The 24,425-nt window shown below is 39.1% G+C and overlaps 1 protein-coding gene across 1 annotated transcript; it reads right to left on the reverse strand.

The window, feature by feature from the left end:
- Positions 1–9,129: 9,129 nt before the first annotated feature.
- Positions 9,130–15,444, reverse strand: BTLA (B and T lymphocyte associated). Its single transcript, XM_087817801.1, has 4 exons — positions 15,306–15,444; positions 14,013–14,235; positions 13,587–13,725; positions 9,130–9,408 (listed from the first exon to the last, which is right to left on the reverse strand). Exons 1-4 carry the CDS (start codon positions 15,442–15,444, stop codon positions 9,130–9,132), a joined length of 780 nt encoding a protein of 259 aa, XP_087673927.1.
- Between the last annotated feature and the right edge of the window lie 8,981 nt (positions 15,445–24,425).

Below are 24,425 nucleotides of genomic sequence, written 5' to 3' on the forward strand. Positions count from 1 at the left end.
ATGTGAATTTTAATTATAGTACATAATTTTAAGTATAATTTAATTATCCATTATTATTTAAGGATATAGTAGAAATATTGTTCCTATTGTACATAAACCACAAAACCCTATCTCTCTAAAAATGTTGAGCCATACATACCACTGGAAATTGTGGAATGATGCTTTGAGTATTTATAGACTGGTAGCAACATTATACAAGCCTCTGTGAGAGCAATGACAATAATTAGTATCTCTTCATTATATATTGTAAACATGGTGATTGATATTCTTATATTAGTAGATATGATCCATTAATAAAAAATTATCATATGATTCTAGTAGCTGGCCCAAAATTTACCAAGTTCTTATTTGGTATACGTTGGTCAAACTTTCATTTATTTCCTAGATTACATCACTGCAATACTTTGGGGATATGGTTGAGCAGGGTGTGAAGAGCCACTTCAAAGAAGGCATGAGGTCAGCTCCATTGGTCTTTTGTAAATCCAAGAGTATTTTTAAAGGTGATAGACACTGAAAAGGCATATAATTATTAATAAAAGGGTCAAGACCAGGCTTCTATATTTATAGGTATAAAACAGCATTTTCAGCACCTAGCTTCGGACTAAGCTATATTAATTCATTTTTTTAATTATGGAAAATCCCTGTTATGAGGGCTTTCCAGACTTTAAGTGGTATGGCAACATTGGCAGAATAATAAATTTAGTCTATATACATTTAAAAGTGTTTGGGGGTAAAAATTCAACCTATTAAATTAGAAAAAAAAATTAATCATGAAATGTGAATACTTGCCATAGAAAAGTATTATATTAAATACTTATATAACTCTGTAAGATTATTAAGTGCTAGAAAGCAGTCGTCATATTTGAGATTGTAAATTTTAATATTAAAGTGTCAGGAAAATGTGTCTTATGCCTTTTGTTTTTAATGTGAATGCTATCTTAAAGATTTGACAGGATGAAAAGTATCCAGGTAAAGGTAAATAAATTTTAAATATTATATTTAAAATATTCTAATATTTCAACTTATAATTTCATGCTTATTTCTTATTATGTGTGGATGTATATATTTGAGTGTATGTATGTATTACATATGTATTTCAGTGTATATGTTACATGTGTACATGTAGGTGTAATATTCAGCAAAATCTTATATCCAAAATTGTTATTACATGTGTGTTTCTATATGCATGTGTATTACATATGCACATGACTAATGGTATGTGTGTATGTGTATCATTAGATGAAACATATGTAAGAGTCTTGTGTCCATTAAGCATTAAGTAATATCTTTCAGTAAATATTGCTGGTTAAAAAAATGCTTAATTATAAGAGTGTAGCTATAAATGTTTAACTGTGATAAGGCCTTTGACAGCCTTGGCTGAGATTGCCCACACTACTTTATTTACTCATTTGTGTGTTTTTTTGTTTAAAATGAAAAGTTTATTTGCTCAGTAGACCAAATAGGATACAAGCACTGTCTGACAAATATACAGAAATATGCAGAACAACATAAGATAGTAATTTAGTTTAAACGAAGGAAAATCTCTTTAAATGTTATGACAACATACTCCCAAGAAGAATATTTTTTTTAGTTATACATTTCAATAAAATAAAGGGTAATGGATTAAGTAGAAGTTAGTTTGTGAATTTTTCTTAAAAATAAAACTCCAACTCTATTAATCCATGCCAGTTAAACAATATAACTAAAATGTCCAAATAAGTGCAAAAGGAGGTGAAGGGGCTGGTTACATTTTTTGCGTGAACAGTCCAGAGGGAACCGGTTTCTACAAGTACAGCAAGCAAACTGCTAAAACGGATACTAACTTTCAGTCCCAGTGCCCCTCGCTGCGCTGAATGCTCATCGTCACTGTGGTACATTTTGGTCCATAATATAGTTTAATGCTAAGACAGATCCTAATTTAGTACAGTTTTTAAATATACAGGCATGTATTTAAAAAGCCGGTGTACTTCCACATACAAAGGCAGGTTTCCCAGGAGGAATGCTAGGAAGTGGGCTGGGCGTGCCGGCCGCGAGAGGCCGCTTCGCCGGGAGGGGCTGGGTCAGGCGCAGGGCGGTCATATTTTAAATAAGTGTCATCTGATTTCAGAACAGCAGCCTGGTTCCCACAAGATAACAGTAACTGCACTGAAAATGGAAACCACTTTCCGATCAGGACACCGATAGGAGCCCTCCGCTGCAAACTGGCGAGTGTGAGAAAGCGGCGTGAAAGCGGGGGCGCGAGGAGATGCTCCCGGCGCGCGGCCCGCTCCGCGGGGTGGGCGCGCCCCCGCCCAGGGCTGCGGGTCTCACCGCCAGACGACAGGCCACACACGAGGCCTCCTGCGGAACCCTCCCCCCCCGCAGCCCCGGCGCTGCCCCCCCGGGCCCAGGCGGCTGCCAGCTCGCTGGGGAGACGAAGGAGCTGGGAGCTTGGCCGCCAGCCCAGGGCCCGCCCGAGCCCGGCGGACAAGCCCCGGCGCTCGGCCTCTGGGGGAGCGCAGCCCGCGCCTCCCGCCGCCCGCGGGCCTCTCCGGGCGCACCCGCCCATCTCTTCTAGACCTTTCCCTCCGCGCTGTGTTAAAGACATCAAATGAAAGCTGCTAGAGTTCAGCGTGGTCCTTCACTGACTGTCATTGGTCCACAGTTATGTCATAGTCAAGAGGGAAAAAATGGAAAATTTAAAATGAGAAGTCCCTGAAGGAAAAGCCAGGTCCCACTTTTTGTTACAGGTTGAGGAAACAGGTCTTATGTGAATGGGTTGCTGGTTTTGTGACGCTTGGTTGTTAAAGAATTACAAGGTAATATGCAAAATGATGAGGACTTTATAACGGTATAGGATATGTACAATTAAGGGTTTAAATCTTATGTAATATTTTTATTTTTATTTTATTTTATTTTTATTTTATTTTTTAAAAATATATCTTTATTGATGTCAGAGAGAGGAAAGGAGAGGGCAAGAGAGAGATAGAAACATCAATGATGAGAGAGTCATCGGTCAAGCCCACAACCGGGGCATGTGCCCTGACCGGGAATCGAACCTTGATCGCCTGGATTCTAGGTCGATGCTCAACCACTGAGCCACGCCTGGCTGGGCTTATGTAATATTTTTAAAGAAAAATTTACTTTACATAGAATTTAGAAACCTTAAACAACAAAGAATGTCAGAAACAAAAATACAAAGATTAAATAGACATTATAAAACAAGAAGCAAAACTGTTGCATAATCTCAACTCTCTTAATCTATGAATGTAATGCCAAACTAACAAAAATACTAGTAAGTTAACTAATAAAAATGCTAATAGGTGGTGGCAACGATGTTTTTATTTTTTGATTTTTTGTGTGTGCTGTTTTTAAAGCCGGTCAAATTTATTCAAGTACTTTTACAGATTTCTCATAATAACTCATGGCTTAGATGAATGGTCTTCATTGTTTCCAAATATGTTCACCTGCCTTGTTAAACTTTAATTAGATTTACGTAACAGTGGACTGATTAATTCAATCAGAATATAATACATATACTATCCAATTCTAGCAGATCCAATGAAAAAGAAATGTACTCATAAGAATATGAAGATATGACTTTGGGTGGTGGGCACACAGAGTAATATACAGATCTTGTAACATAGAAACCCACACCTGAAACCTATATGTTCATATTAACCATTGTCACCCCAATAAATTTAATAAAAAAGAATTATATTTAAATCCTTTATATTTGAAAACATCATTTTACTAAATATAATTCTATCAAAATTCAGTAAGAGCAGCTGTAGAATCAATTAAAACTGCAGTTAAACTCAAAAGAGATATATCAAACTTACTTTCAAAGGGAGATAATACAAGCAAATGTCCTGCTGTGGTTTTGAGTGTTCATGTTTGGCTGCTTTGAAAGCTGAATGAGACCTGCTGTGACGCTGGATCCCTGAGACCTCACAGCTAAACCCTCCTATTCCTTTGAGATCCAATGATCCAGGGGACCCTCTGGTGCTCTAGCTCCTGTGGGCAGGGCTGTGTGTGAAACAGCAGGGCCAAAAGGGCCACTTCAGAAAAGCTAGACTTTCAACTCTACTTCAGCAAGCTGTGTTTGTTGTGATCATTTTCTTTTCTCGGCCGACTGAGATTTTTCTCAGTGAACAGAGCTGCCAAAAACCTCTCTAGAACCTTTTTTCTCATGGGAGTCCAGCTTTAATAAAATAAGTGGATTTTTGTAATTCTTTTCAAGGTCTTCTATTCCATACTCTCTTTTCCAGAATCTTTGCGTAGCAAACTGCCTTGGAAAAACAGGGGAAATGTCTGCCTCCAGAGCAAAGGGAAGGCCTGCTTTACTACACAGTAAAAAAGATCAATTTTCCTAAGTTTGGAATTATTCGCCTGTAATGCAGGTCACCTTTTGTGCAGGCATCCATCCGGACTTATCTGCATCACTCCATGGGACTTGAGGGGCAAGGGAATGTGACACAAATAGGCTGATGCCCATGCTGTTTGCTGTGCCATAAATAAGAAAATCCTTTGTCTCTGATCCAGGAATCTCATGTCTTCTCCAAGCATCCATAAAACCATGGCAACTAACTTGTCAGCTTATAAGTAAGGTAAAAACCTCAGACCTTTCACAGTTCTGGACATTAAACTAAGTTTGTTTAGAGTTCTTGACATTAAACTAAGTTAGGGGAGCTCCTGTGTGATGGTCATGTTTGTCTCTTGGTCTGAAAGGGTGCTGATTACATAAAGATATTCAGTTCAATTTCAACTATTTTTGCACTTACCATTTGTACTTTTTTCTCTATAAATGTTTTAACTCTACAAAATTACTACTTAAAAATGTAAACAACCAGCGGAGGTCAGAGGTAGTGATTAGGACACTTAAGATTGCCAAATCAATAAAAAGCATGTGGAACTAATTATTCATAACCAAAAAAGAAGGAAAAAGAACTGAATATTATTAGCTAAAAGATAAGGGAAATGGAGGAGAGATCCAAGAGGAAAAGTATGCTTTTAGTTGAGATTTCAGAAGTAAAGAAGAATCAAGAAAGGCACATATTTGCATATATACTATTAGAAATTCAGAATTTGAAAGATAAAAAAATAATTTCTGCAATTATCTGATCAGAAAAAAGAAACAAAACTCCAGTTACCTAAAATGGAAAAAAAATTGTATTTACAGCAGACTTTGTTTTCATAATGCTAAATATCAGAACCAAATAAAGCAATAGCTACATTAATTAGAAAGAAAAAAGTTATCCAAGAATTTTGCCACCCACCAAGTTACTATCTATATATGTGGGCAAGAGAAATATATTCTCCAGTGTGGGTGAACTAAAAAAATATATCACCCTCTCACCATACTGGGGAAAAAGCATTGGAAAAAAATATTCTAGCTGCTTGAGAAAGAAATTGAAATCAATGTCCAAGAATAGGAAGACATACTGCAGAAGAGAAAACAAACCATTAAGAGAACACTGAGTACTTTTAATATGGTCATAAATCGCTCAGAGATGGTTACATTAAGCATATAGTATTTTCCCACTAGAATTTCTGTATACCAGGTCTTTAAATAACCCCATAGTAGCATACAGCTGTAGATGATTATGCCTTTTCTGGGTAAGAAATCTACCAGACTAAGAAGGAATTTTTGCTGTTGGAGTAGTGAGCCAGGAGTAGACTTAAGACCCCCTGGAACCCTTACATGCCTAACTTCTCTGCAGTCTCTACCTTATCTGCCCACCCACTCATAGTATGCAAACAACTGTTATAAAACAAGCCTGAGACATTTCCCTCAGGTGAAGCCAAAATCAATCTCTGAGGATAATCCTTCTTGAAGTCCAGGCATTAGGTTTGTCTGAAGTCCAGTCCTTCAATTACATCCCTCTGGCATCTAGCCATCAAATTTAGGCTAATCTACCCCCAACCCCATCCACCATGTGCCTCACAAGGAACACTAAAGGTACAGATGGATGGCAGCTTACACCCATGGAGCCACTTTCTTTCTCCATCCCTGGCTTAATATTCTGTAGAAATTAATGTGAAGGGGCCCAGTAGAGGGCCCTGGCCAGGCTCCTACAGAAGCCTCAATCTAATGTCTATCAGGTTGATTTTATTTTCTATTTAGGCTCAAAAAACAACTCTTTTAAATGATCATTTTCACTTCTCTTTTCAAATGGTTTTAAAACACACACATTCATGCACACATACACACACACACACAGAGGTGTCACTTCCTGTTGTTGAATATATACACTTTAACTGGGATAAGAGTTTTACATAAAACATCCTGTCTTAGTTCAGTCAGGCTGCTATAACAAAATACCATAAACTGGGTGATTCTAAGCAACAGCATTTTACTTCTCAGGGTTCTGGAGGACAGAAGAAGTCCAAGATCAGGGCGCCAGCATCGTCGGGCGAGCTGTCTTCAGGTGCAGACTTCCCTTGTACCATTACATGGAGACGGCGCTAGGGATCTCTGTGAGGCCTGTTTCATACGGCGCTAATTCTTTTATTGGGACCTTTGCTGTAGATAGGGTCCTGCATCACCAGCATCTTGCTCTCGTCCCATGTCCATCCCAAACTGGCCTCTGAACTGAGAAACCTGTATCAAAATTATCTGGCACGGCCTGGTCAGGTGGCTCAGTTGGCTGGAGCGTCATCCTGGGCGCCAAAGGATTGTCCTGGGCTGCTGGGTCTGCCCCCTGCCTGGGGTGCTTACGGAAGGCAGTGATCGATGCTTTTCTCTCCCGTCGATCTCTCTTTCTCTCACTCTCTCCTTTTGTCTCTCTCTCTAAAAATCAACAGAAACATATCCTTGGGTGAAGATTAAAAAAATCATCTGGGGTATGTTCTAAAGGTGAGGATTATGGAGCCATGTGTTGGATCTCCTGAATTGGAATTTCTTTGTGCTGGGAGTTGATCATCTGAAGTTTAGCAAGTTCTTTCAAGTTATCTTTATGTGCCATAAGGTTTGAGAAGCACTCACATTTCATGTCCACGTGCTTTTTGGTACAAAATGCAACACTGAATTGATTTCAAATAAGTTTTAATAAATTTACCTTCTTATTGGGAATAATCAATAAGCTTAAAATTCATGGGAAATCATTAAATTATTTACATATTCTTTTTCTTATATTTCATTAATTAAATAAGCCATGTAAATAATACTGAAATAGATTTATTTGCCAAATACATATATAACTCTGACACCTTTTATTAAGAAGGAATAAAAACATAAACGATTTGTGGTTTTGACAGCATATAAAATTATAAGTATAAATCTTTAACAGAGGTGAAGTCATGATCGTTACTGAAAGACATGTTAAGAATATTGTCAACGATATACAGAAACATATTTATAATTATGAAGGAACTGTTCTTTGTGTGTTTATCTGATAAGGACAGCTAAACGTATTCTCCCCATACTTCTGTTACTATTTTTATACCGAGAGCAGCTATTCTAATTTATCTTTTGTGGCTGTTTCCCGTAAACACAGCTTGACTAAAAAAGCCTACCCCAAAATTGGTTGCTCAGACTTCTAGGAGTAATGATATTATATGAGTGGATAACAATGATTTTAAAACAATAACCACCACCCCAATCTAAGGCTCAAAATTGTAATGCCAGTGTTACAAAAGAAATGTTCCACCACAAAAAATATTTAGTCTTTTGGGGACAAAAACTTTTATGGGATGTCATACTCCTATCCTCATAATTTCATATGTTTTCTTTAATGATTCATTTGCTCTAGTAGTCGAGTTTCTTTAGCAAACTGAAATGGTACTCAATTTTGTCAGTTTTTCTTTTACCATTTCTTTAAGTCACCCACCCTTCCTTCTAGACACACACACACACACACACACACATACACACACACACACCCTTCACATTCATTTGTGCAGCAGCTCATGTATCTGTTCAAATGGATCCTAACCTCTGCTATCCACATTGTATGAGGTCTGTTGCATTATTTAGTGGCAGCACCTGAGAACCCTAATAACCTCAAACTGTTGAATGAAGTTGCAGGCTATTTTTGAAATAATTAGACTCAAGTATTCTGGAAATTCAGAAAACTGAAATCATACCTTCTTGCTCTACTTTTAAGTGGCTGCAACCTCAAGATTTTAAAACAAATGATTATCAAACTGTACTACTTCACTATGTATGATTTGCCCTGATTCCTTAGGAAGAATAGCAAGAGACAGCTGTGGTGAATGAAGATATGTTGACCCAGACTGGTCAACTCAATATTCTGGACTTTTTCCCTTTCTATTAATTATGCTTCTAGTTTGACATCAAGTCAACCATAAAGCAGTTTAAACCATCAATATGCACCTGCCTGATGATAACTAGTCTTACTGATTTTTATATTTATTCAGATACCCACAAGTATATTAATTCAGCAGTATTATGCCAATTCATATACATTAATTAGTCTATGTAACCCAAACCCTGAGTTACCGCGTTGTTTATAAATGCACCATACATTAATTGTTCCATTACCACAGATATCTGGTTTGTAATGTAACAGGATAGATATAAGCATTTGTTTCTCAAGTATGGGGAACATTTACTCATATCTTTATTGCACGATTTCTTTTCTTATAGCATCAAGTCTAAAATTATTTCTCCGTTACATTTAAGAAACCCCAACAATAGATTGATAGAGGGAAGTTTCTTATTATCAAAGATGGCCTGGAAATAAACATACTATCATTACCGTATTTATGGTTAGTTATTTAAATTGGGGCATTCTTTTTGAAGAGTGTGTAGTGAAACTGATCCAATAACACATCTCTCTCTTCCCTGCATGTCTTTCTGATAGCTTCAAAGAAAATGCTGACTTTACATGTTGGGTAAGATGTAACTGAGTTTAAATGTTCTACTACACTGCTATTCATGATACCACTCAGTTCTAGAGAGGAGATGTTGTTGTTTATGGCAATAATATAAAATGCTCCAGAAAAATTTTCTGGGAGAAATTTTAGTCATTTGTTTTACCAATCCTGAAGATCCAAGCTCCAGCATGAACCTCCTTAAAGTGAATCTTCTCAGGTCAAGGAATATTGTTTGACATTCTGTTGGTCTCATAATGGTATTGACATGCTGATCATTCAGTGATCACTGGAGGGAGATCAGGACCAGACTTAACTCCTTACACATATGGCTGCATATTCTGTAGGTGCTTCTTTCACGTTTCTTGCCTGTCTTAAGTTCATTTCAATGATGGAGTGGTTCAGCGAAGCATAAACAATGCCCTGTTTGTTTTCCTCCGGATGCGGGTGAGAATAAACCACAGGCTCTTCCTGGAGCCTGCACCAGGGGTCATTATCATAAACACTAGTTTCTGACGTCAGTGTTTGGGAGTTTTGCCTGGCGTCCACTTCAATTTGCTCACGTCTAAAGGGCTGAGGAACATCATCAACCTATAAGAGAAAAAATGCTTTAGTTATCATTTAAAGATGTGATGATCCATATTTATTAGCCAACTATGAAGTGCAGGCTAAACTGAGTCCTTATATATGGAGAGAAATAATTGATTTTTCCTCACATACGCTGTTGATATATATATGTGTGTGTATATATATATATATATATATATATACACACACATATATATATATATATTTATTTATTTTTAGCAGATTCTCACTTATTAAGGGATGAGAGGCTTAAGGGCCACTATGTTCTTCCCAAATAGTGGTTTCGTGCTTTATTATTGATCACTTTTGAGGTCACAGAACACTTTTAAATCCTTCTTCACGATGAAAAGCACAGCCCAAGTTTATGAAAAAAGCACAAAATATTTCACAGGAACTTCAGGCAGCCTACAACATAATGGATAGCATTAACACAGTTTATAATAAAACTGTCGACAACAAAGCAGAACAGATACCCTCGAAGGGGGCAGAAGTCCTTAATGTTAGGAATTATCCAAGATATATTATTATGATTTGAGACCTGGAATTGGAAAATTGCTGGGTGTTTTCCAGGGATGGGATGGGTAAAGCTTAGAAAAATTTTAAAATAGTTCAATTGTTATTTCTGTCACAAGAAAATTCTTACACTTCCAAATAGAGTCAAATATCTTAAAGCTTCTATAAAAGAGGTGAACTTATGGAAGCTAAAAGTAAAATGGGTCCTAATGTTTTTCACTCTTTTCAGTTATTTGTTTGTTATTTCTGGTCATACAAGGGGACAAGGGGACTCAACTGGTAAAAATGAAGATGTAGTGTTATTTCAGTTTTTAAATTCCAGTTTTGCCTATTTATGTTCTTGAGGTTTGGCTTTACTGCTGCTAATTATCAGGTCCACAGTCTTGAATAGTCTACATGCCTTGTCTGGCCCTTTGTTGCTCTCACTGTGATGCGAGCAGTGTCTGCCTACTTCTTAGCAGAGCTCTGCCACACACATGCCTGGGCCTATCCTGAAAAACTAGGTATTCACTGCTGAGCACACCGCCTCTGCCCAGGTATCTGCCCAGGAAATAACACTAACGCTGAGTGATCTAGAGAGTCAGAGATTGCTTTGAACTTCCCTGTCGCAGATGGAAAGTGCCCTAACCTCCACCCAAAGGAGCCTGGTTAAAGTTTCCAGAGGAGCGCTGAAGAAGACTGTCATGTGACCTAACGAATAGTCATAAATCTTCACTGTATCAACAAGGTCCCTGTCATATTTTTCTTTATCTTTCTTTTTCTTTTTTTTTAATATATCTTTATTGATTTCAGAGAGAAGAAGGGATAGGGAGAGAGAGAAACCTCAATGATGAGAGAGTCATTGATCGGCTGCCTCCTGCACACGCCCTGAACTGGGGATCTGGCCCACAGCCCGGGCATGTGCCCTGACCAGGAATTGAACTGCGATCTCCTGGATCCTAGATTGATGCTCAACCCCTGAGCCTGGGCTCTGTTATATTTTTCAATCTGTGTCTGTCAACTTTGTTACCTGGCTTCTTTCCAAAAGATGACTCATTTCCATGGAAAACTGTTAGAACTAATGGGGTAAAGAAAACATGGTGCTCTGTGGCTGAACTTATTGGGTGGGCACCTCATCAAAGTGGGTGGGTGCCACAAGGCTGGTGCACCCTGCTGTGCTGGGCAGAGATGACAACACCGCAGCAGCTCTCCTACTCTGTGTTTGGCGCTGTCCAGTTTACAATACACTTTAAAAAATGTGTTGAGATATAATTTGTGTACCTTAAAATTCACTTTTGAAGAGTAACAATTCAGTGATTTTCAGCATACAAACACTTTTATACCCTCAAAGGACCATTCTAGATTAAGATGAGAGCTTTGGCTTTTATGTGTATCTGCTATGTGTTTACCAGTTCTTTTCTCTACTTTGAATTTCTATTCCATGGTTCCCATACAAGTTCCGTCTTAAGAAATTTGTAATCAGTCTCAAAGATCTCATATGGCACCTCTTCCATTTTATTTTGAAATGTTTGACAAGTCAAATGGAGCAAAACTGAATTCTCATGAAAGACATGGGCACCTTAAAACAAAATTCCCATGGAAGGAGGCTTGATTTTGGGTGGTTAACACACAATACAATATACACATGACATGTTATAGAACTGTACCCCTGAAAACTATATAATTTTATTAATCAATGTCACCCCAATAAATTCAATTTAAAAATTCCCAAATAATTGCACACCCAGAAAAAACCCTCTTGAATTCCAGTTCAAGTCATAAATAATTTGTCCAGCTTACACAAGAAGAAATATGACTAGCTTTGGCCAGTGTGGCTCAATTGGTTGGAGCATCATCCTACACACCAAAAGGTGGTGGGTTTGGCTTCCAGTCAGGACACATACCCAGTTTGCGGGTTCAATCTCCAGTCAGTACACATGCGGGAGGCAACCGATGGATGTTTCACTCTCACATGGATGGTTTTTTTCCTCTCTCACTCCCTCTAAAAAAAAATCAATGGAAAAGCATGTCCTTGTGGAAGGATTAAAAAAATATCTATGACTACATTTTGACCAACCGGGTCTTTTCTTGTAGGATATATTATTTAGATTATTGTTTGAAATGATGTCATAGTTCTCAGGCCTAGTTGTAACAGAATGTAATTTGTTGTTGTTGGTCACTATAGGAAGAAAGGAAATAATACTCGAGGAAACAAAACCTTAGCATCCATCAAAATGATGCCTACTGATGCTTACTAAAAACTTAATACAAGTTGAATGTGTTTGTTTTGATTTAAAATAAGGCAACTGGTGGGAAATGCTGAGTGCCATTTAATGTTATAATTAAAATTATTGGCTACATGTGCCCCTCACATTTCTGGATCTTTCAAGGTTACTACATCTTTATTTCTGGTTTACTAACACACACAAACCCACACACATCAAGTTCCTTTGCAGTACCTCATTCATGACTACAGTATTTTTTTTATAATTACTACCTTTTTAAAAATCGTCAGAGAGATTTAGGGAGAAATACAGATTCCTTGCCTCCCATACTCGCCCTGACTGGGAATCCAATCTGCAAGGTTGGTGTACAGGACACACTACAACCGACTGAGCCACACGGCCAAGGCAGTATTTGTTTTTAACTAAAGATTTTCATAAAATTTTTTTTCAGAAATACATCACTTCATCTTGAGTTCTTTTTTGAGTTCCAGTATTTACAAAATATTGAACCCAGAGGGAGGCCTAAATTTATATTCTAAGAACTTGTAGGGAAACTTGGCACTGACTCCGAACCATCTTTTGTTTTGTCTGGGAGGTCTCCTCCTTGATGAGCCCCACACACAGCATGAGAGACTTTTGCATGGTAGCTGGATCTGTGGCCATGCTTCTTTACGTGCCAGTGTGAGTTATGAAGAAATCATTCCTCCTTTTATGAGGTCCTTTATGGTTCATTCTTTCATTAACTCTCAACTCGCGTCCGGAAAAACTTTAAGGTATTTTGTGAGAATAAAAGAATAGCCTAAAGTCACATAACAGACCATCAGCAGACTTTTCTGTTTTGAGTCTACACAGCTACCTACCTATGGTCTTCCAAAAACCACTTAGTCTAAGACTTGTTAATCCTGAAGAATCTCTGCTGCAGCACAGGATTCTTCCCCGAATCCCTGTAGGTTAGGCTTGCGGACTGTGGTTCTGGAGCCCGACAGCTAGACCGCGGCCGCGTCCCCAGGGCCGAGGTGGGCTCAGAAAAGGTGGTGGAGCTTGGAGGGGGACCATGGCAAGAGCCTTGGCGCTGCAGCCGTGGAGCTGGGGCTACAGAAGCTTCCCTCGGGGTTCTGGGAAGGTCCTGGGCTCCCGGGGCCCTCGCCACAAAACACCAGAAGCGCTTTTGGCCGGACAAAGATTCCTCTCACGGCAGAAATAAGGGTTGCTTTGTTTAGCATACTTTTTATAGCTCCAGTGTGGCTGCTCTTGTGGGAAAAGGGACACGAGGAGGCGGCAGAGAGGAAGGAAGAAGGAAAGAGAGAGAATGGAGGAGGGTCAGGCCAGAGCTGGATCAGAATTCTCCATACATCCGCCTCTTGTGTGTTTGAGTCTTCCCTCGTGACATGGAGGGGATTCTTCCCAAAGCATAAAGGATTTGTTCCCAAAAATCTCACCCCTCCTCCATCACGCAAAACCCACGTGTTTGTTTCTGTTGTTGAGCGAGGGCGACAGACGGCGCCTGCAGATGGGTTTTCTCTGGGGACAGTGGGTCTTCACGTGGACAAAGGCAGGCGCGGCTGGTGTCTGAGGTGTGGTGTGAAGAAGACAATGGGACAAACTAATGCAAATCAGACACCTTTCAGCACCCTGCAGTTTTAGAAGAGCTTCCCACACAAAAAAGGCTGACCCCAGGACAACGGGTACATTTCAGTAACGTTCCCTCCTTGCCACAGCCCTGGGCGGGAGCCCTGCTGTGGTGAGCATGCCTCAGCGTGACTAAAGGGCGCCCGAATTAATCCATTTGGCATCTGGGTGGCGGAAGGATGAGTTGCCCCCAGGAAATCATTATCCATGGTTTATTGTGAAATGTTGGGAAAGAAAACAACAGGAACCAACTAAAAATACATCAGTCCTAGTAGCTGGTTCCCAAAGGTGTGGCACAAAGCAGCGGAGGGGAGGTGGAACCCACCTTGGTGTCTTCTCAGGCAGAAGAATAAGTAGAAACAGGTCATGAATAGAGGCAATGCTCCCAAAGGAAGCAAGCTATAAAGGATCAGGTGTCTGTCTTCCACCTCGTTCCTGGAAGGTGGCCCCGAGGTACTGGTTGTATCTGAAATGTTAGTCAGTGCTAAAGACAGTCAGGAAATCTGAAACATACTCAGAACTTGAATGAAGATGACTCCATTTCCCTTCCAGTAAGCCTTTCCCGAGAACCCCAAGCCTCAGTACTCTCACCCACTTCTTGCTTTATTGCTGAGCATATGTTGGCGGCTCTGGGTTCCAATTTATTTTTTTGCAACAATTTTTTTATTCTGCAAGGGTTAATCCCCTATAAAACAATATCCATAAAGCTCTCAGAAAACACTTCATCAAGTCCTTTCATTTACACTTGTCTTATTTACCCCTCATATTTATAACTTAAGAAAAATAATGAAGTCATTATTTTTATCTAGTCCTATGCCTTGAGAAGAGTATCTTTGTTCCAAGACTTGCCCAGGGTCAGTCAGATACTTAGTGGCACTTGGGACTCAAGCCAACATCCTTTTGATACTAAGTTCAAGTTCCTTTAATACAATGCCCTTTCATTGTCTATAACTCTTTGGTATCTCCAAATACCAATTCCTTTAGATATTTCCAGATATCTTTAATAGCTTCAAATATGGTCTGCTGGGCATACAGTTGGTGCTTGTTACTTTTGACCAATGTTAACATGCATTAAGGCCCTGTTTGTCCATGATAGGGTGCAACTTATTTGTGGGTCTTGAAATAATTTCATTGATCACAAATAAAATTTAAAAATGAAGCATTACAGAATAAAAAATATCAGAACGTATCACACATCTTTAATTTTGTACTTGCATTAGCTTTTTATGCAGGAAAACTTTATTTCCAAATGTATTAATATAATATAGTTATATATTAGCCTCTCCATATACTTGGTTTTGGGGTATAGGAGCTACGGAAGCTGGGTATAAAGTGGTTTGGAAATTCAGAGTGGTAACAAATGTTGCATTATTCAAGTGGCAGCTGCAGACACAGCTGTCTGGGGGAGGAGTGTGGATAGGAATAAAAACTAAGGTTCCCACAACAGATAACCTAACATAAATCCACTCAGTTAAGAAGATCCAACTTTTATTATTCCTCCAACCATCAAACAATCTACTTTCCTTAATTTTATTTAATTAGATCGATACTTACTTTTTAGAGGAGGTTCTGAATTATTTTGAGTCAGTTCTGAAATAAACAAGGTAAATCCTGAATTTGGTTGTGAGAACAATGCATGTGTATACCAGGGATGTCCAAAAATCAGAGCTAGTATCTGAGCTGACTCCTGCATTTGCACACTAACCGAAAATCCGATGATCCAGCAAAAGACAGTTTGGGTAATTTGTAGATAACTTTGAGATCATGGACATAAAGTAAATCCCTGGGTGTATTTTGAGGCTCCAAGAAAGACTGAGCAAATACAATACAACCTTCATCTGTCTGCTTGGAGTTTTTCTTCCCCATTCCTTAAGCCTAAGGACACAATACAGCCTGGATGACATTGTCTGGTACCGAGAATAACAGCACTGTACCCACATTCAGCAGGCATTTCAAGTGATTGTGGAAAGCCACAAGGAAAAACTGCTTTTGATAACATGCTGGACACTCATTCTGAAAGAAAGGCTGTGCCCCTCACTTCCTGCTTACTCACACCAGCCCTTCTTTCCTGCTAAGACAATGGTCACTTGTTTTTGCAAATTCTTAGTCAGGAACTGACCCAGGGCAGACTGTTGAGGATGGAGTTACAGGCCATTGTGTGTTGCAGTGACTGTTCCCCAGCTCTGTCAACTTTTCCTCTGGGAAAAGTGCAGTGCATTCTGGAAGAACATTGCTCTCCCAACAGTGTCCAAGCCCTCACTTTATCACATCCCTGTTCTTACACAGACCAATTCTTAACTTGAACATAAAAAGTGAGTGAAAATCAATAAATCAACAAACAACAGTGCTGGTGAAGGTGTGGAGAAAAGGGAACCCTTGTGCACTGTCGGTGAGAATGAAGACTGGTGCAGCTGTTGTGGAAAACAGTACGGAGTTTCTTCAAAAAATTAAACATGGAACTGCCTTATGACCCAGCGATTCCACTTCTGGGAATATATCAGAAAAAACCTGAAGCACGAATTCAGAAGAATGTATGCACCCCTATGTTCATTGCAGTGTTATTTACCTATATAATTTTATTAACCAATGTCACTCCAATAAATTCAATAATTTTTTTATTTTTTATTTTATTTATTTTATTTTTTTAAATATATCTTTATTGATGTCAGAGAGAGGACAGGAGAGGGAGAGAGAGAGATAGAAACATCAATGATGAGAGAGTCATCATTGATGACTCAGGCATGTGCCCCGACCGGGAATCGAACCCCGATCGCCTGGATCCCAGGTCGATGCTCAGCCGCTGAGCCACGCCTGGAAGGACTCAATAATGTTTTTAAAAAGCAAACAGGAGTCAGATACAAAAATGGGAACGTTCTCAATATCCCCTAAGAAAGATATTTCAAGGGGATAAAATGAGATTTTTTTTCCCCATAATACCTCCAAAATGTATTTACAAAAACCATGATTCTTAAATATAACTTCAGAGTCTATTTTTCTCCTCACTTTGCACTTAGTTCACTGAATACTTCCAGGTAGAGAAGAAAAGGAGCTTTCCTTTCCCTGTTGTTTGTTTTTATAACTTCATGAAAGGAAAATTCCACCCAGTTAAAAGCCAATTCTTAAATAATTTGACTTTTTGAGGAAGCAGAGATGACCCAGAGAACTATGACACAGTTCCTGCTTCCCAGGACAGTATAATCCTTGATGGAATGAAAGATATATCCAGACATTACTTTAGTACAAGGGAATGTGTGGTAATTGAGAGGGTCAGAACTTTGATAGCATAAACATGGCTAGGAAAGAGAAATCACTTCCCAAAGGGTGAACATGAAAGTCGTCATTAAGAGCTCAGGAAATGAGCTGGGCAAGACAGGAGAGGTAGAATTTGATGGATGGAGGCAGATGAATGGATGTCCCAACAGCATGGGAAAGACCATGGTGAACAGAAGGCAATAGCAAGCAGGGCTGTTAGGCTGGCGTTGGGGGTTTCTTTATGGAATCCAGAAACAACCTGGAAAGATATGTGGGGATGGGCTGTGTTAAGCCTTGAACGCTGGTTAACAAACTTGAGCCCAATATTATAAGTGGGGGTCCTCTGCAGGGGACTCAATAAAAGACTGGCATTATGAAAGAAGTTTTTTTAGAAAATTAAGCATATCAAGATTTTTGGCTGAAATGGACAAAAGTGGGGAAACACTAAAGATACGGAGGCCATACAATTAATTGAAATCATTTAGAAGGAAGATAATGAAGGTCTGAGATGACCCTAGAAGCTATAGAAGGCAACACATCGCAGAGTGGAAGGTTGTTGACAGACAAAAGTAGAAGGTCAAAGAAAAGTCCTGGGGAATTCCCAATGGGGGTCAGGAGCATTAATTAACAGTTATAAGAAAGGAAGTAATAAGAAAGGAAGAATAGGAAATTAGGAGAATAGAAATCTTCAAAGAGACATTTAAAAGGCCCTAAAGTTTTCTACTTAGTTCTTAGACTTTCCTTCAGGCCACTTCATCCTTCATAGTCTTTGTACCAGTCTGACCCTAATGAGCACATTTCCTCAGGGCATGGGGTTTAAGAGGGACTGCTGTCTCCCTTTTCCTCTGAAGTCAGGCCCCCTCCTCCACAAGAGAGACTGACTATCAATCCTAATTTTTGCCTCGACTTGATTCCCTAAAACAGACACTTTTACCAACTGTACAACCATCTGGAATGGTCAAGGAATGACCCAAATATGGGACAGACATTTAGCTAAATTCCTCTCTCTTGTACAGAAGTGTATCGGTCCCCACAATGAAAGACTCTCTTCCAAGGGAAGTGGACTCCATGTCACGACATTTAATTTTGTTATACATTACATTACATTATATAAATTATCTAGTGCCGGAGCCCACCAGCAGAGTTGAACGGTCCCCAGAGTAAGGGTGAGGATGGAGAAAAGACAGACACAAAAAAGATGGGATCGGGAGGACGGCAGCTCGTGACGGCTGCAGCCCGGAGTTTATTTTCCAAGCTCAGTTTACACCGGCGCTCTTGTTTTTGCTGCCTTGCACCCTGCCAGGCAATCCTTCCCCTTGCCCGATACAAAGTAGTTCTCTCCAGGCTGCACAAACACACCTTCAGCGTAAACATCCTGCCTCCTGCAGGAGCTCAGACCTTGGCAACTATCTTTGTCTCGGCTTCTAATGGGAACTTGTTGGGAAGGATTGAGTCCTTGGCTCGGTATGTAGCTTGACTGTCCCTTAACCCTTCAGGCCGGGGCCAGCTTCCTAATAAGCCTTTCTAGAATTTAAGGCCACAAACTAAATTAGTATCCCCTTGGTGCCTCAAGGTCTGGGTCAGGGAGCAGGGGAGCACATCTGCAGCTCACCCAGGCAGCTCCTCTGTGCCTGGGGCCACAGCAGCTCACCCACATCTCCCTGGGAGGAGGGGAGCACATCTGCAGCTCACCCAGGCAGCTCCTCTGTGCCTGGGGCCACAGCAGCTCACCCACATCTCCCTGGGAGGAGGGGAGCACATCTGCAGCTCACCCAGGCAGCTCCTCTGTGCCTGGGGCCACAACGGCTCCCCACAATCTAGCAGTACTTAATTATTTTATATTTAATAGTATAATTAATATCAACGGGAAGTAACATTTTTGCAAGTTTTGCTTATTTTTAACATTTTGCCAGTTAAAAAATGTATTACTTCTTTAACAATTTAGTATTTATCTTATTATATGAATTAATAGTACAATATTCTCCGGAGAGCATTCATTCCATACATCCTCAATATAGGCTTCTCCACATTGTTAAAGGCAACTTTTTCACTTAGAATAGATTGTTATTTAATTCATTTACAAAGAAATCTTTATTGAGACACCCACTGTGTGCCAGACACTATGCCATCTATTTGTAGAGAGGCAAAGATATTTGAGGCACAGCCTCCATTCTAAAGAGGTTTATAAACCAGGGCGTGGATGGTCACAGGCAACTAGCATTGAAGTTGACCCCAAATTTGCAAAAGCAGTCTCTAACTCTGCCATAAATGTATTCTACAATTCTGTGCTTCATAGTAGAGGGTTACACCTAGCATTAGAATACTGTGCATTGCTTCATTGGCTTACTTTAAAAAAATTTTAAAGTGATTTTAAAAATTTCAGTGGAATTTAAGTGGATTCTTTCATTGGGTTACTTTAAGGGAATTTAAAGACTGACTCCAAAGTGTATGTATAAAGTAATAAATTAATTAAAACACACACACAAAATGTAAGCAGTTAAGTGAATGGCATCCATACAAGTAACTGTATGAGACTACATGTAGATTTCAGACATGCTACCACTGTGCCATACCTTTCTAGATTTCTCTTTTACAATAATCTTCAAGGTCAGTTTACGGCCACAAAGGAAACTCCATCTCATTTCTTATAAATAAAGAGTGATCTTCTTTGATCCAAATATATTTTATGTGGTCATGTAAAAATCACTATGTTAATCATTTAAAGTGTACAATTCAGTAGCATTTAAAATATTCACATGTTGTGCAATCATCACACTACAAATTTTAGAACATTTTCATCACCCCAAAAGGAAACCCCATACCTATTGTCACTCCTCACTTTCCTTTTCTCCCAGTCTCTGGCACAACCATTAATCACCTTCTACTTTATGGATTTACCTATTCTGATAGTTCATATAAACAGAATCATACAATATGTGATCTTTTGTATCTGGCTTCTTTTACTTGGCATCATGTTTTTGAGGCTCATCTGAGTTGTAGAATGTATTAGTACATTATTCTTTTTATGGCTGAATAATATTCCATTATATGATTTACCACATTTCCTTTATCTGTTTATTAGCTGATAGACACTTGGGTTATTTCCATTTTTTGGTTGTTGTAAATAGTGTTGCTATAAACATTCATGTACAAGTTTTTGTGTGGATATATATTTATTTCACTTGGGTATTTACCTAACAATGGAATTGTTGGGTCTATGGCAACTATGTTTAACCTTTCTGAAGAACTGCCAGACTGTTTTCCAAAGCAGCTGCACCATTTTACTTTACTACTGGCAATGTATAAGGGTTTCGATTTGTCCACATCTTTGCCAGTTCTTGTTATTTTTCTTTAAAAAAAAAATCTAGTCATCCTAGTGGCTGTAAAATGGTATCATCATATTTTTTTATTTGCTTTTCCCTGATGACTACTGACACTGAGCATTTTTTCTTGTGTTTATTGACCATTTACATATCTTTCTTAAAGAAGTGTTTATTCAAATTCTTTGCCCATTTTTTTTTATTGATTGCTTTCTTATTTGTGAAGCTGAAAGAATTCTTTATATATCCTGGGCACAAGTTCCTTATCAGATATATGATTTACAAATATTTTCTCACATTCTATATGTTGTCTTTTCACTCTCTTGCATGTCCTTTGATGCAGAAAAGTTTTGAATTTGGATGAAGTACAAGTTACCTATTTTTCTTTTGTTGCTTGTGCTTTTGATATCATATTCTAAGAAACCATTGACAGATCCAAGATCATGAATATTAGCTCCTGTGTTGTCTTCTAAGGAAACACAGTATTATAGTTTTATATAAACATAGATTTTTTTATAGTTTTATGTCTTATATTTAAATATCAAATCCATTATTACTTATTTTTTGTACATTGTTTTAGGTAGAGATCCAAATTATTCTTTTGCATGTGGATATGCAATTTTCCCAGTACTATTTATTGAAGAAAGTATTCTTTTCCCATTGAATGGTCTTGGCAGTCTTGTCAAAAATCAGCTGACCGAGAATGTATGAATTATTCTAGATTCTCAATTCTATTCCACTGAGCTATATATCTCTTTATTGCCAGCACCACAGTTTTAATTACTGTAGTTTGGTAATAAGTTTGTTTTGTGTGTTTTTTTAAATATGTCTTTATTGATTTTGGAGAGAAGAAGGGAGAGAGAGAGATAGAAACATCAATGATGAGAGAGTCATTGATCGGCTGCCTCCTGCACGCCCCCGACTGGGGATGGATCCCGCAACCCGGGCATGTGCCCTGACCGGGAATCGAACCACAATCTCCTGGATCCTAGGTTGATGCTCAACTGCTGAGCCACTCCCGACCGGGCTGGTAATAAGTTTTGAAATAGGGAAGTGTTGAGTCTCCCAACATGGTTCTTCTTTTTCAATCTTTTTCAGCTATTCTAAGCTCATTGCCATTCTGTACAACCTTTAAAATCAGTTTTTTAAAAATTTCTGCAAATCAAAGGTTGTTGGGATTTGATGGGGATTGCACTGAATCTGTAGATCACTCTGGGAACTGTTGCCATCTTAAAAATACTAAATCTTCTAATCCATAAATATGGGATTTCTTTGTATTTATTTACATCTTTAATTTCTTTCAGCTATGTTTCATTCAGTGTGTAAGTCTTGTACCTTCTAGGCTAAATTTATTCCTAAGTGTTTTATTCTTTTTGATACTATTCTAGTATCAAATTTCTTTTTCAGATTTCTTTTTCAGATTGCTAGTTTATTGCTAGTGTATACAAATACTATTTTTCTGTTGAGCATACAACTTTGTTGAATTCATTTATTAGCTCTAATAGTTTTTCAGGATTTTAAAGGATTTCCTCTATATAAGACCTTGCCATCTGTGAAAAGATATTTTTACTCCTTCCTTTACAATTGAGATGTCTTTATTTATTTTTTCTTGCCTAGTTGCTATAGCTAGAACTTCCAGTTCAATGTTGAACAGAAGTACACATCCTTGTCTTGTTCGTCTTCATAGGGGAAAAGCTTTGTCTTTCACCAGTAAGCATGATATCAGCTGTGAGATTTTTATAAACCATATTTCATTCCGCTTGGTTTTGTCCAACTTAACATATATTCCAGGGGCTGATTAAAAACACGTAAGTATTTTAACTCATTCAATCCTCACAACAAAAATAATAAATGTCAGTGATTTTCAACTGGTGTGCCGTGGCAGGTACACTGATGTGCCGCAAGAATTTTTAAAACATGCACCACCTGACTATTTAGTCAGAGGCACTGACCTCTTTTCCCTTAGACTGTCCAAAAAATCACAACAGCCAAACACAACAATAGGTGTCCGGTGTGAATGAATAAAAATTATACCTAATTTTTTGTCAGATCAGCAAAAAATATATTTTTGGTGTGCCACAGAATTTTAGTAGTTTATGTGTGCCATGAGATGGAAAAGGTTGAAAACCGCAGATACATGTTACTATGGCCCTGCTCTACCTAGCTAACGTTCAACTTTCTTCCTATACCCTGGCAGCATGGTGTAAAAAATATACCGTAATCCTTTTTAGCTATTTCCTAACAACAGGTAAAGCTGTCACTATAATTTCTGCTCACATATCATCAAACCTTGCTCAGAATAAGTATCACCTGATGGAGTTTTCAGGAATCAGACTGAGACAAGAGACCTGCAAAAAATTTTAGAACCTCTGCATATTTATATATAGGGTGTCCTAAAAATATATAGGCACACCTTAACAGCTGATAACTCACTTAATTTTGAAAATGAGCTGTATATTAATAAACACTTGCTTTATAATCACTCCAAGTGTGTATACATGTTTTGGGGACACCCTGCATTTAAAATTGCTCTGAGACATTCAGATAAGTTCACAGGAAGACTTCCCAATTCAGTTGCTACCAAAAATTCAGAATAAAAATGAAAGCAAACAAAGTGAAGTTATGAGAATGAGGTTTTCAAAAAATTGAAGAGAAAGGGTAAGATAATTTACCAAAAGGAAGTGCCGACCTAGGTGTGGTTAGATTTATGACAAGAAAGGCTGGAGGCGGAAGCAGAAAGGCCAAGTGAAACCTTTGTTTCCAGAAGTCCGGTGCTCTCCCCGGAGTCAATGGGCTCTCCCAGCCTCCTAACTTCCCTTTTCACTTACCTGGATAATGCGATCATGGTTTATGGGGCCCTAACTCTGTGCCAGCACTGTGAAAAAGGGAACGATAATTATGGACAAAGACCTTCTTTTTAAAATCCTCATCGGAGGATATGTTTCTGATTTTTTAAATTGATTTTAGAAAGAGATGAAGGGGGAGAGAGAGAGAAAGAAAAAAAAACACCCATCAGTGTGACAGAGAAACATCTGTTGGTTGCCTCCTGTATTCGCCCCGACCTGGGATCGAACCCAAAAGCTCAGTATGTGCCCGGGCAGGGAATCGATCCCGAAATCTGTGCTGTGTGTGGGCGCAGGGGAGAGCGCTCCAAGCAACTGAGCCACCCGGCCAGGCGGCCAGAGGCCTTGTTCCCGCAAGGAACTGACCATTGCATTGGTGAGACAGGATTAATAACAAGGTCTCTTTTCTGAAATTAATTTCCTACCTACCACTCGTTTTTCTCTAAGCTTACCTGAGCTGAAAACAAGGCTCAGAGGATCTTGTAGAAATAAGTCAGACATGGGAGAAATTTAAATTTTACTTATCTCCTGTGAGAAAATACAGAGCTTGATTCTTTTGGGGTATTTATAAAGGTCATGGAGATAGCTAAAAATGAGAATATTCGTTTGAGCATGGTTGTTCAAATGTTAACACGTTGTGTGGTATTGAAATAGCCACCCCGTCTCACTGGTGTTCCATTACTTTAAAATAAAATAAAAGGACTGGGCCGTAAAAAGAAGAAAATCATTACCCGTCACTCTCTCCTACACAAAATATATATACAACTTCACCTCCCTCAGTGTGTGACCCACACTCCAAAATTACTGTCGAGTCTCACTTTTTATAATATATTACTTTTCATTTAGCCATCAAGCTGTCACCCAGGGCTAGTGGCACAGCTGAACACCCCCCAGAGCGCCAGCATTCCCTGACTCCACGAGCGGCAGGCGTGCACAGAGCGAGGACAGCCAGCTGCTGGCCCTGCCGCTTCGCTGGCTTGCGATGGGATTAGGGAACCATCCCTGCAGTTCCTGCATATTCCTGTCACCAGGATGGGGGCATCCACGGCCACACTGCCTGGCACAGGAATTTTTCTTGAATGGAGGAATGAATAGATAAGTGCAGGCTTGCCAACAGGCTCTAAAAGCCATCAAGAGCCCTAGCCTGTTTGGCTCCGTGGTTAGAGCTTCAGCACCCGGACTGAAGGGTCCCAGGTTCGAGTCCAGCCAAGGGCATGTACTTCCGTTGCAGGTTCCATTCCTGGCCCCACTCAGGGAGC

This window comes from Miniopterus natalensis, chromosome 6 (assembly GCF_054644295.1).
Source record: "Miniopterus natalensis isolate mMinNat1 chromosome 6, mMinNat1.hap1, whole genome shotgun sequence".
In the NCBI taxonomy this organism is placed as follows: domain Eukaryota; kingdom Metazoa; phylum Chordata; class Mammalia; order Chiroptera; family Miniopteridae; genus Miniopterus; species Miniopterus natalensis.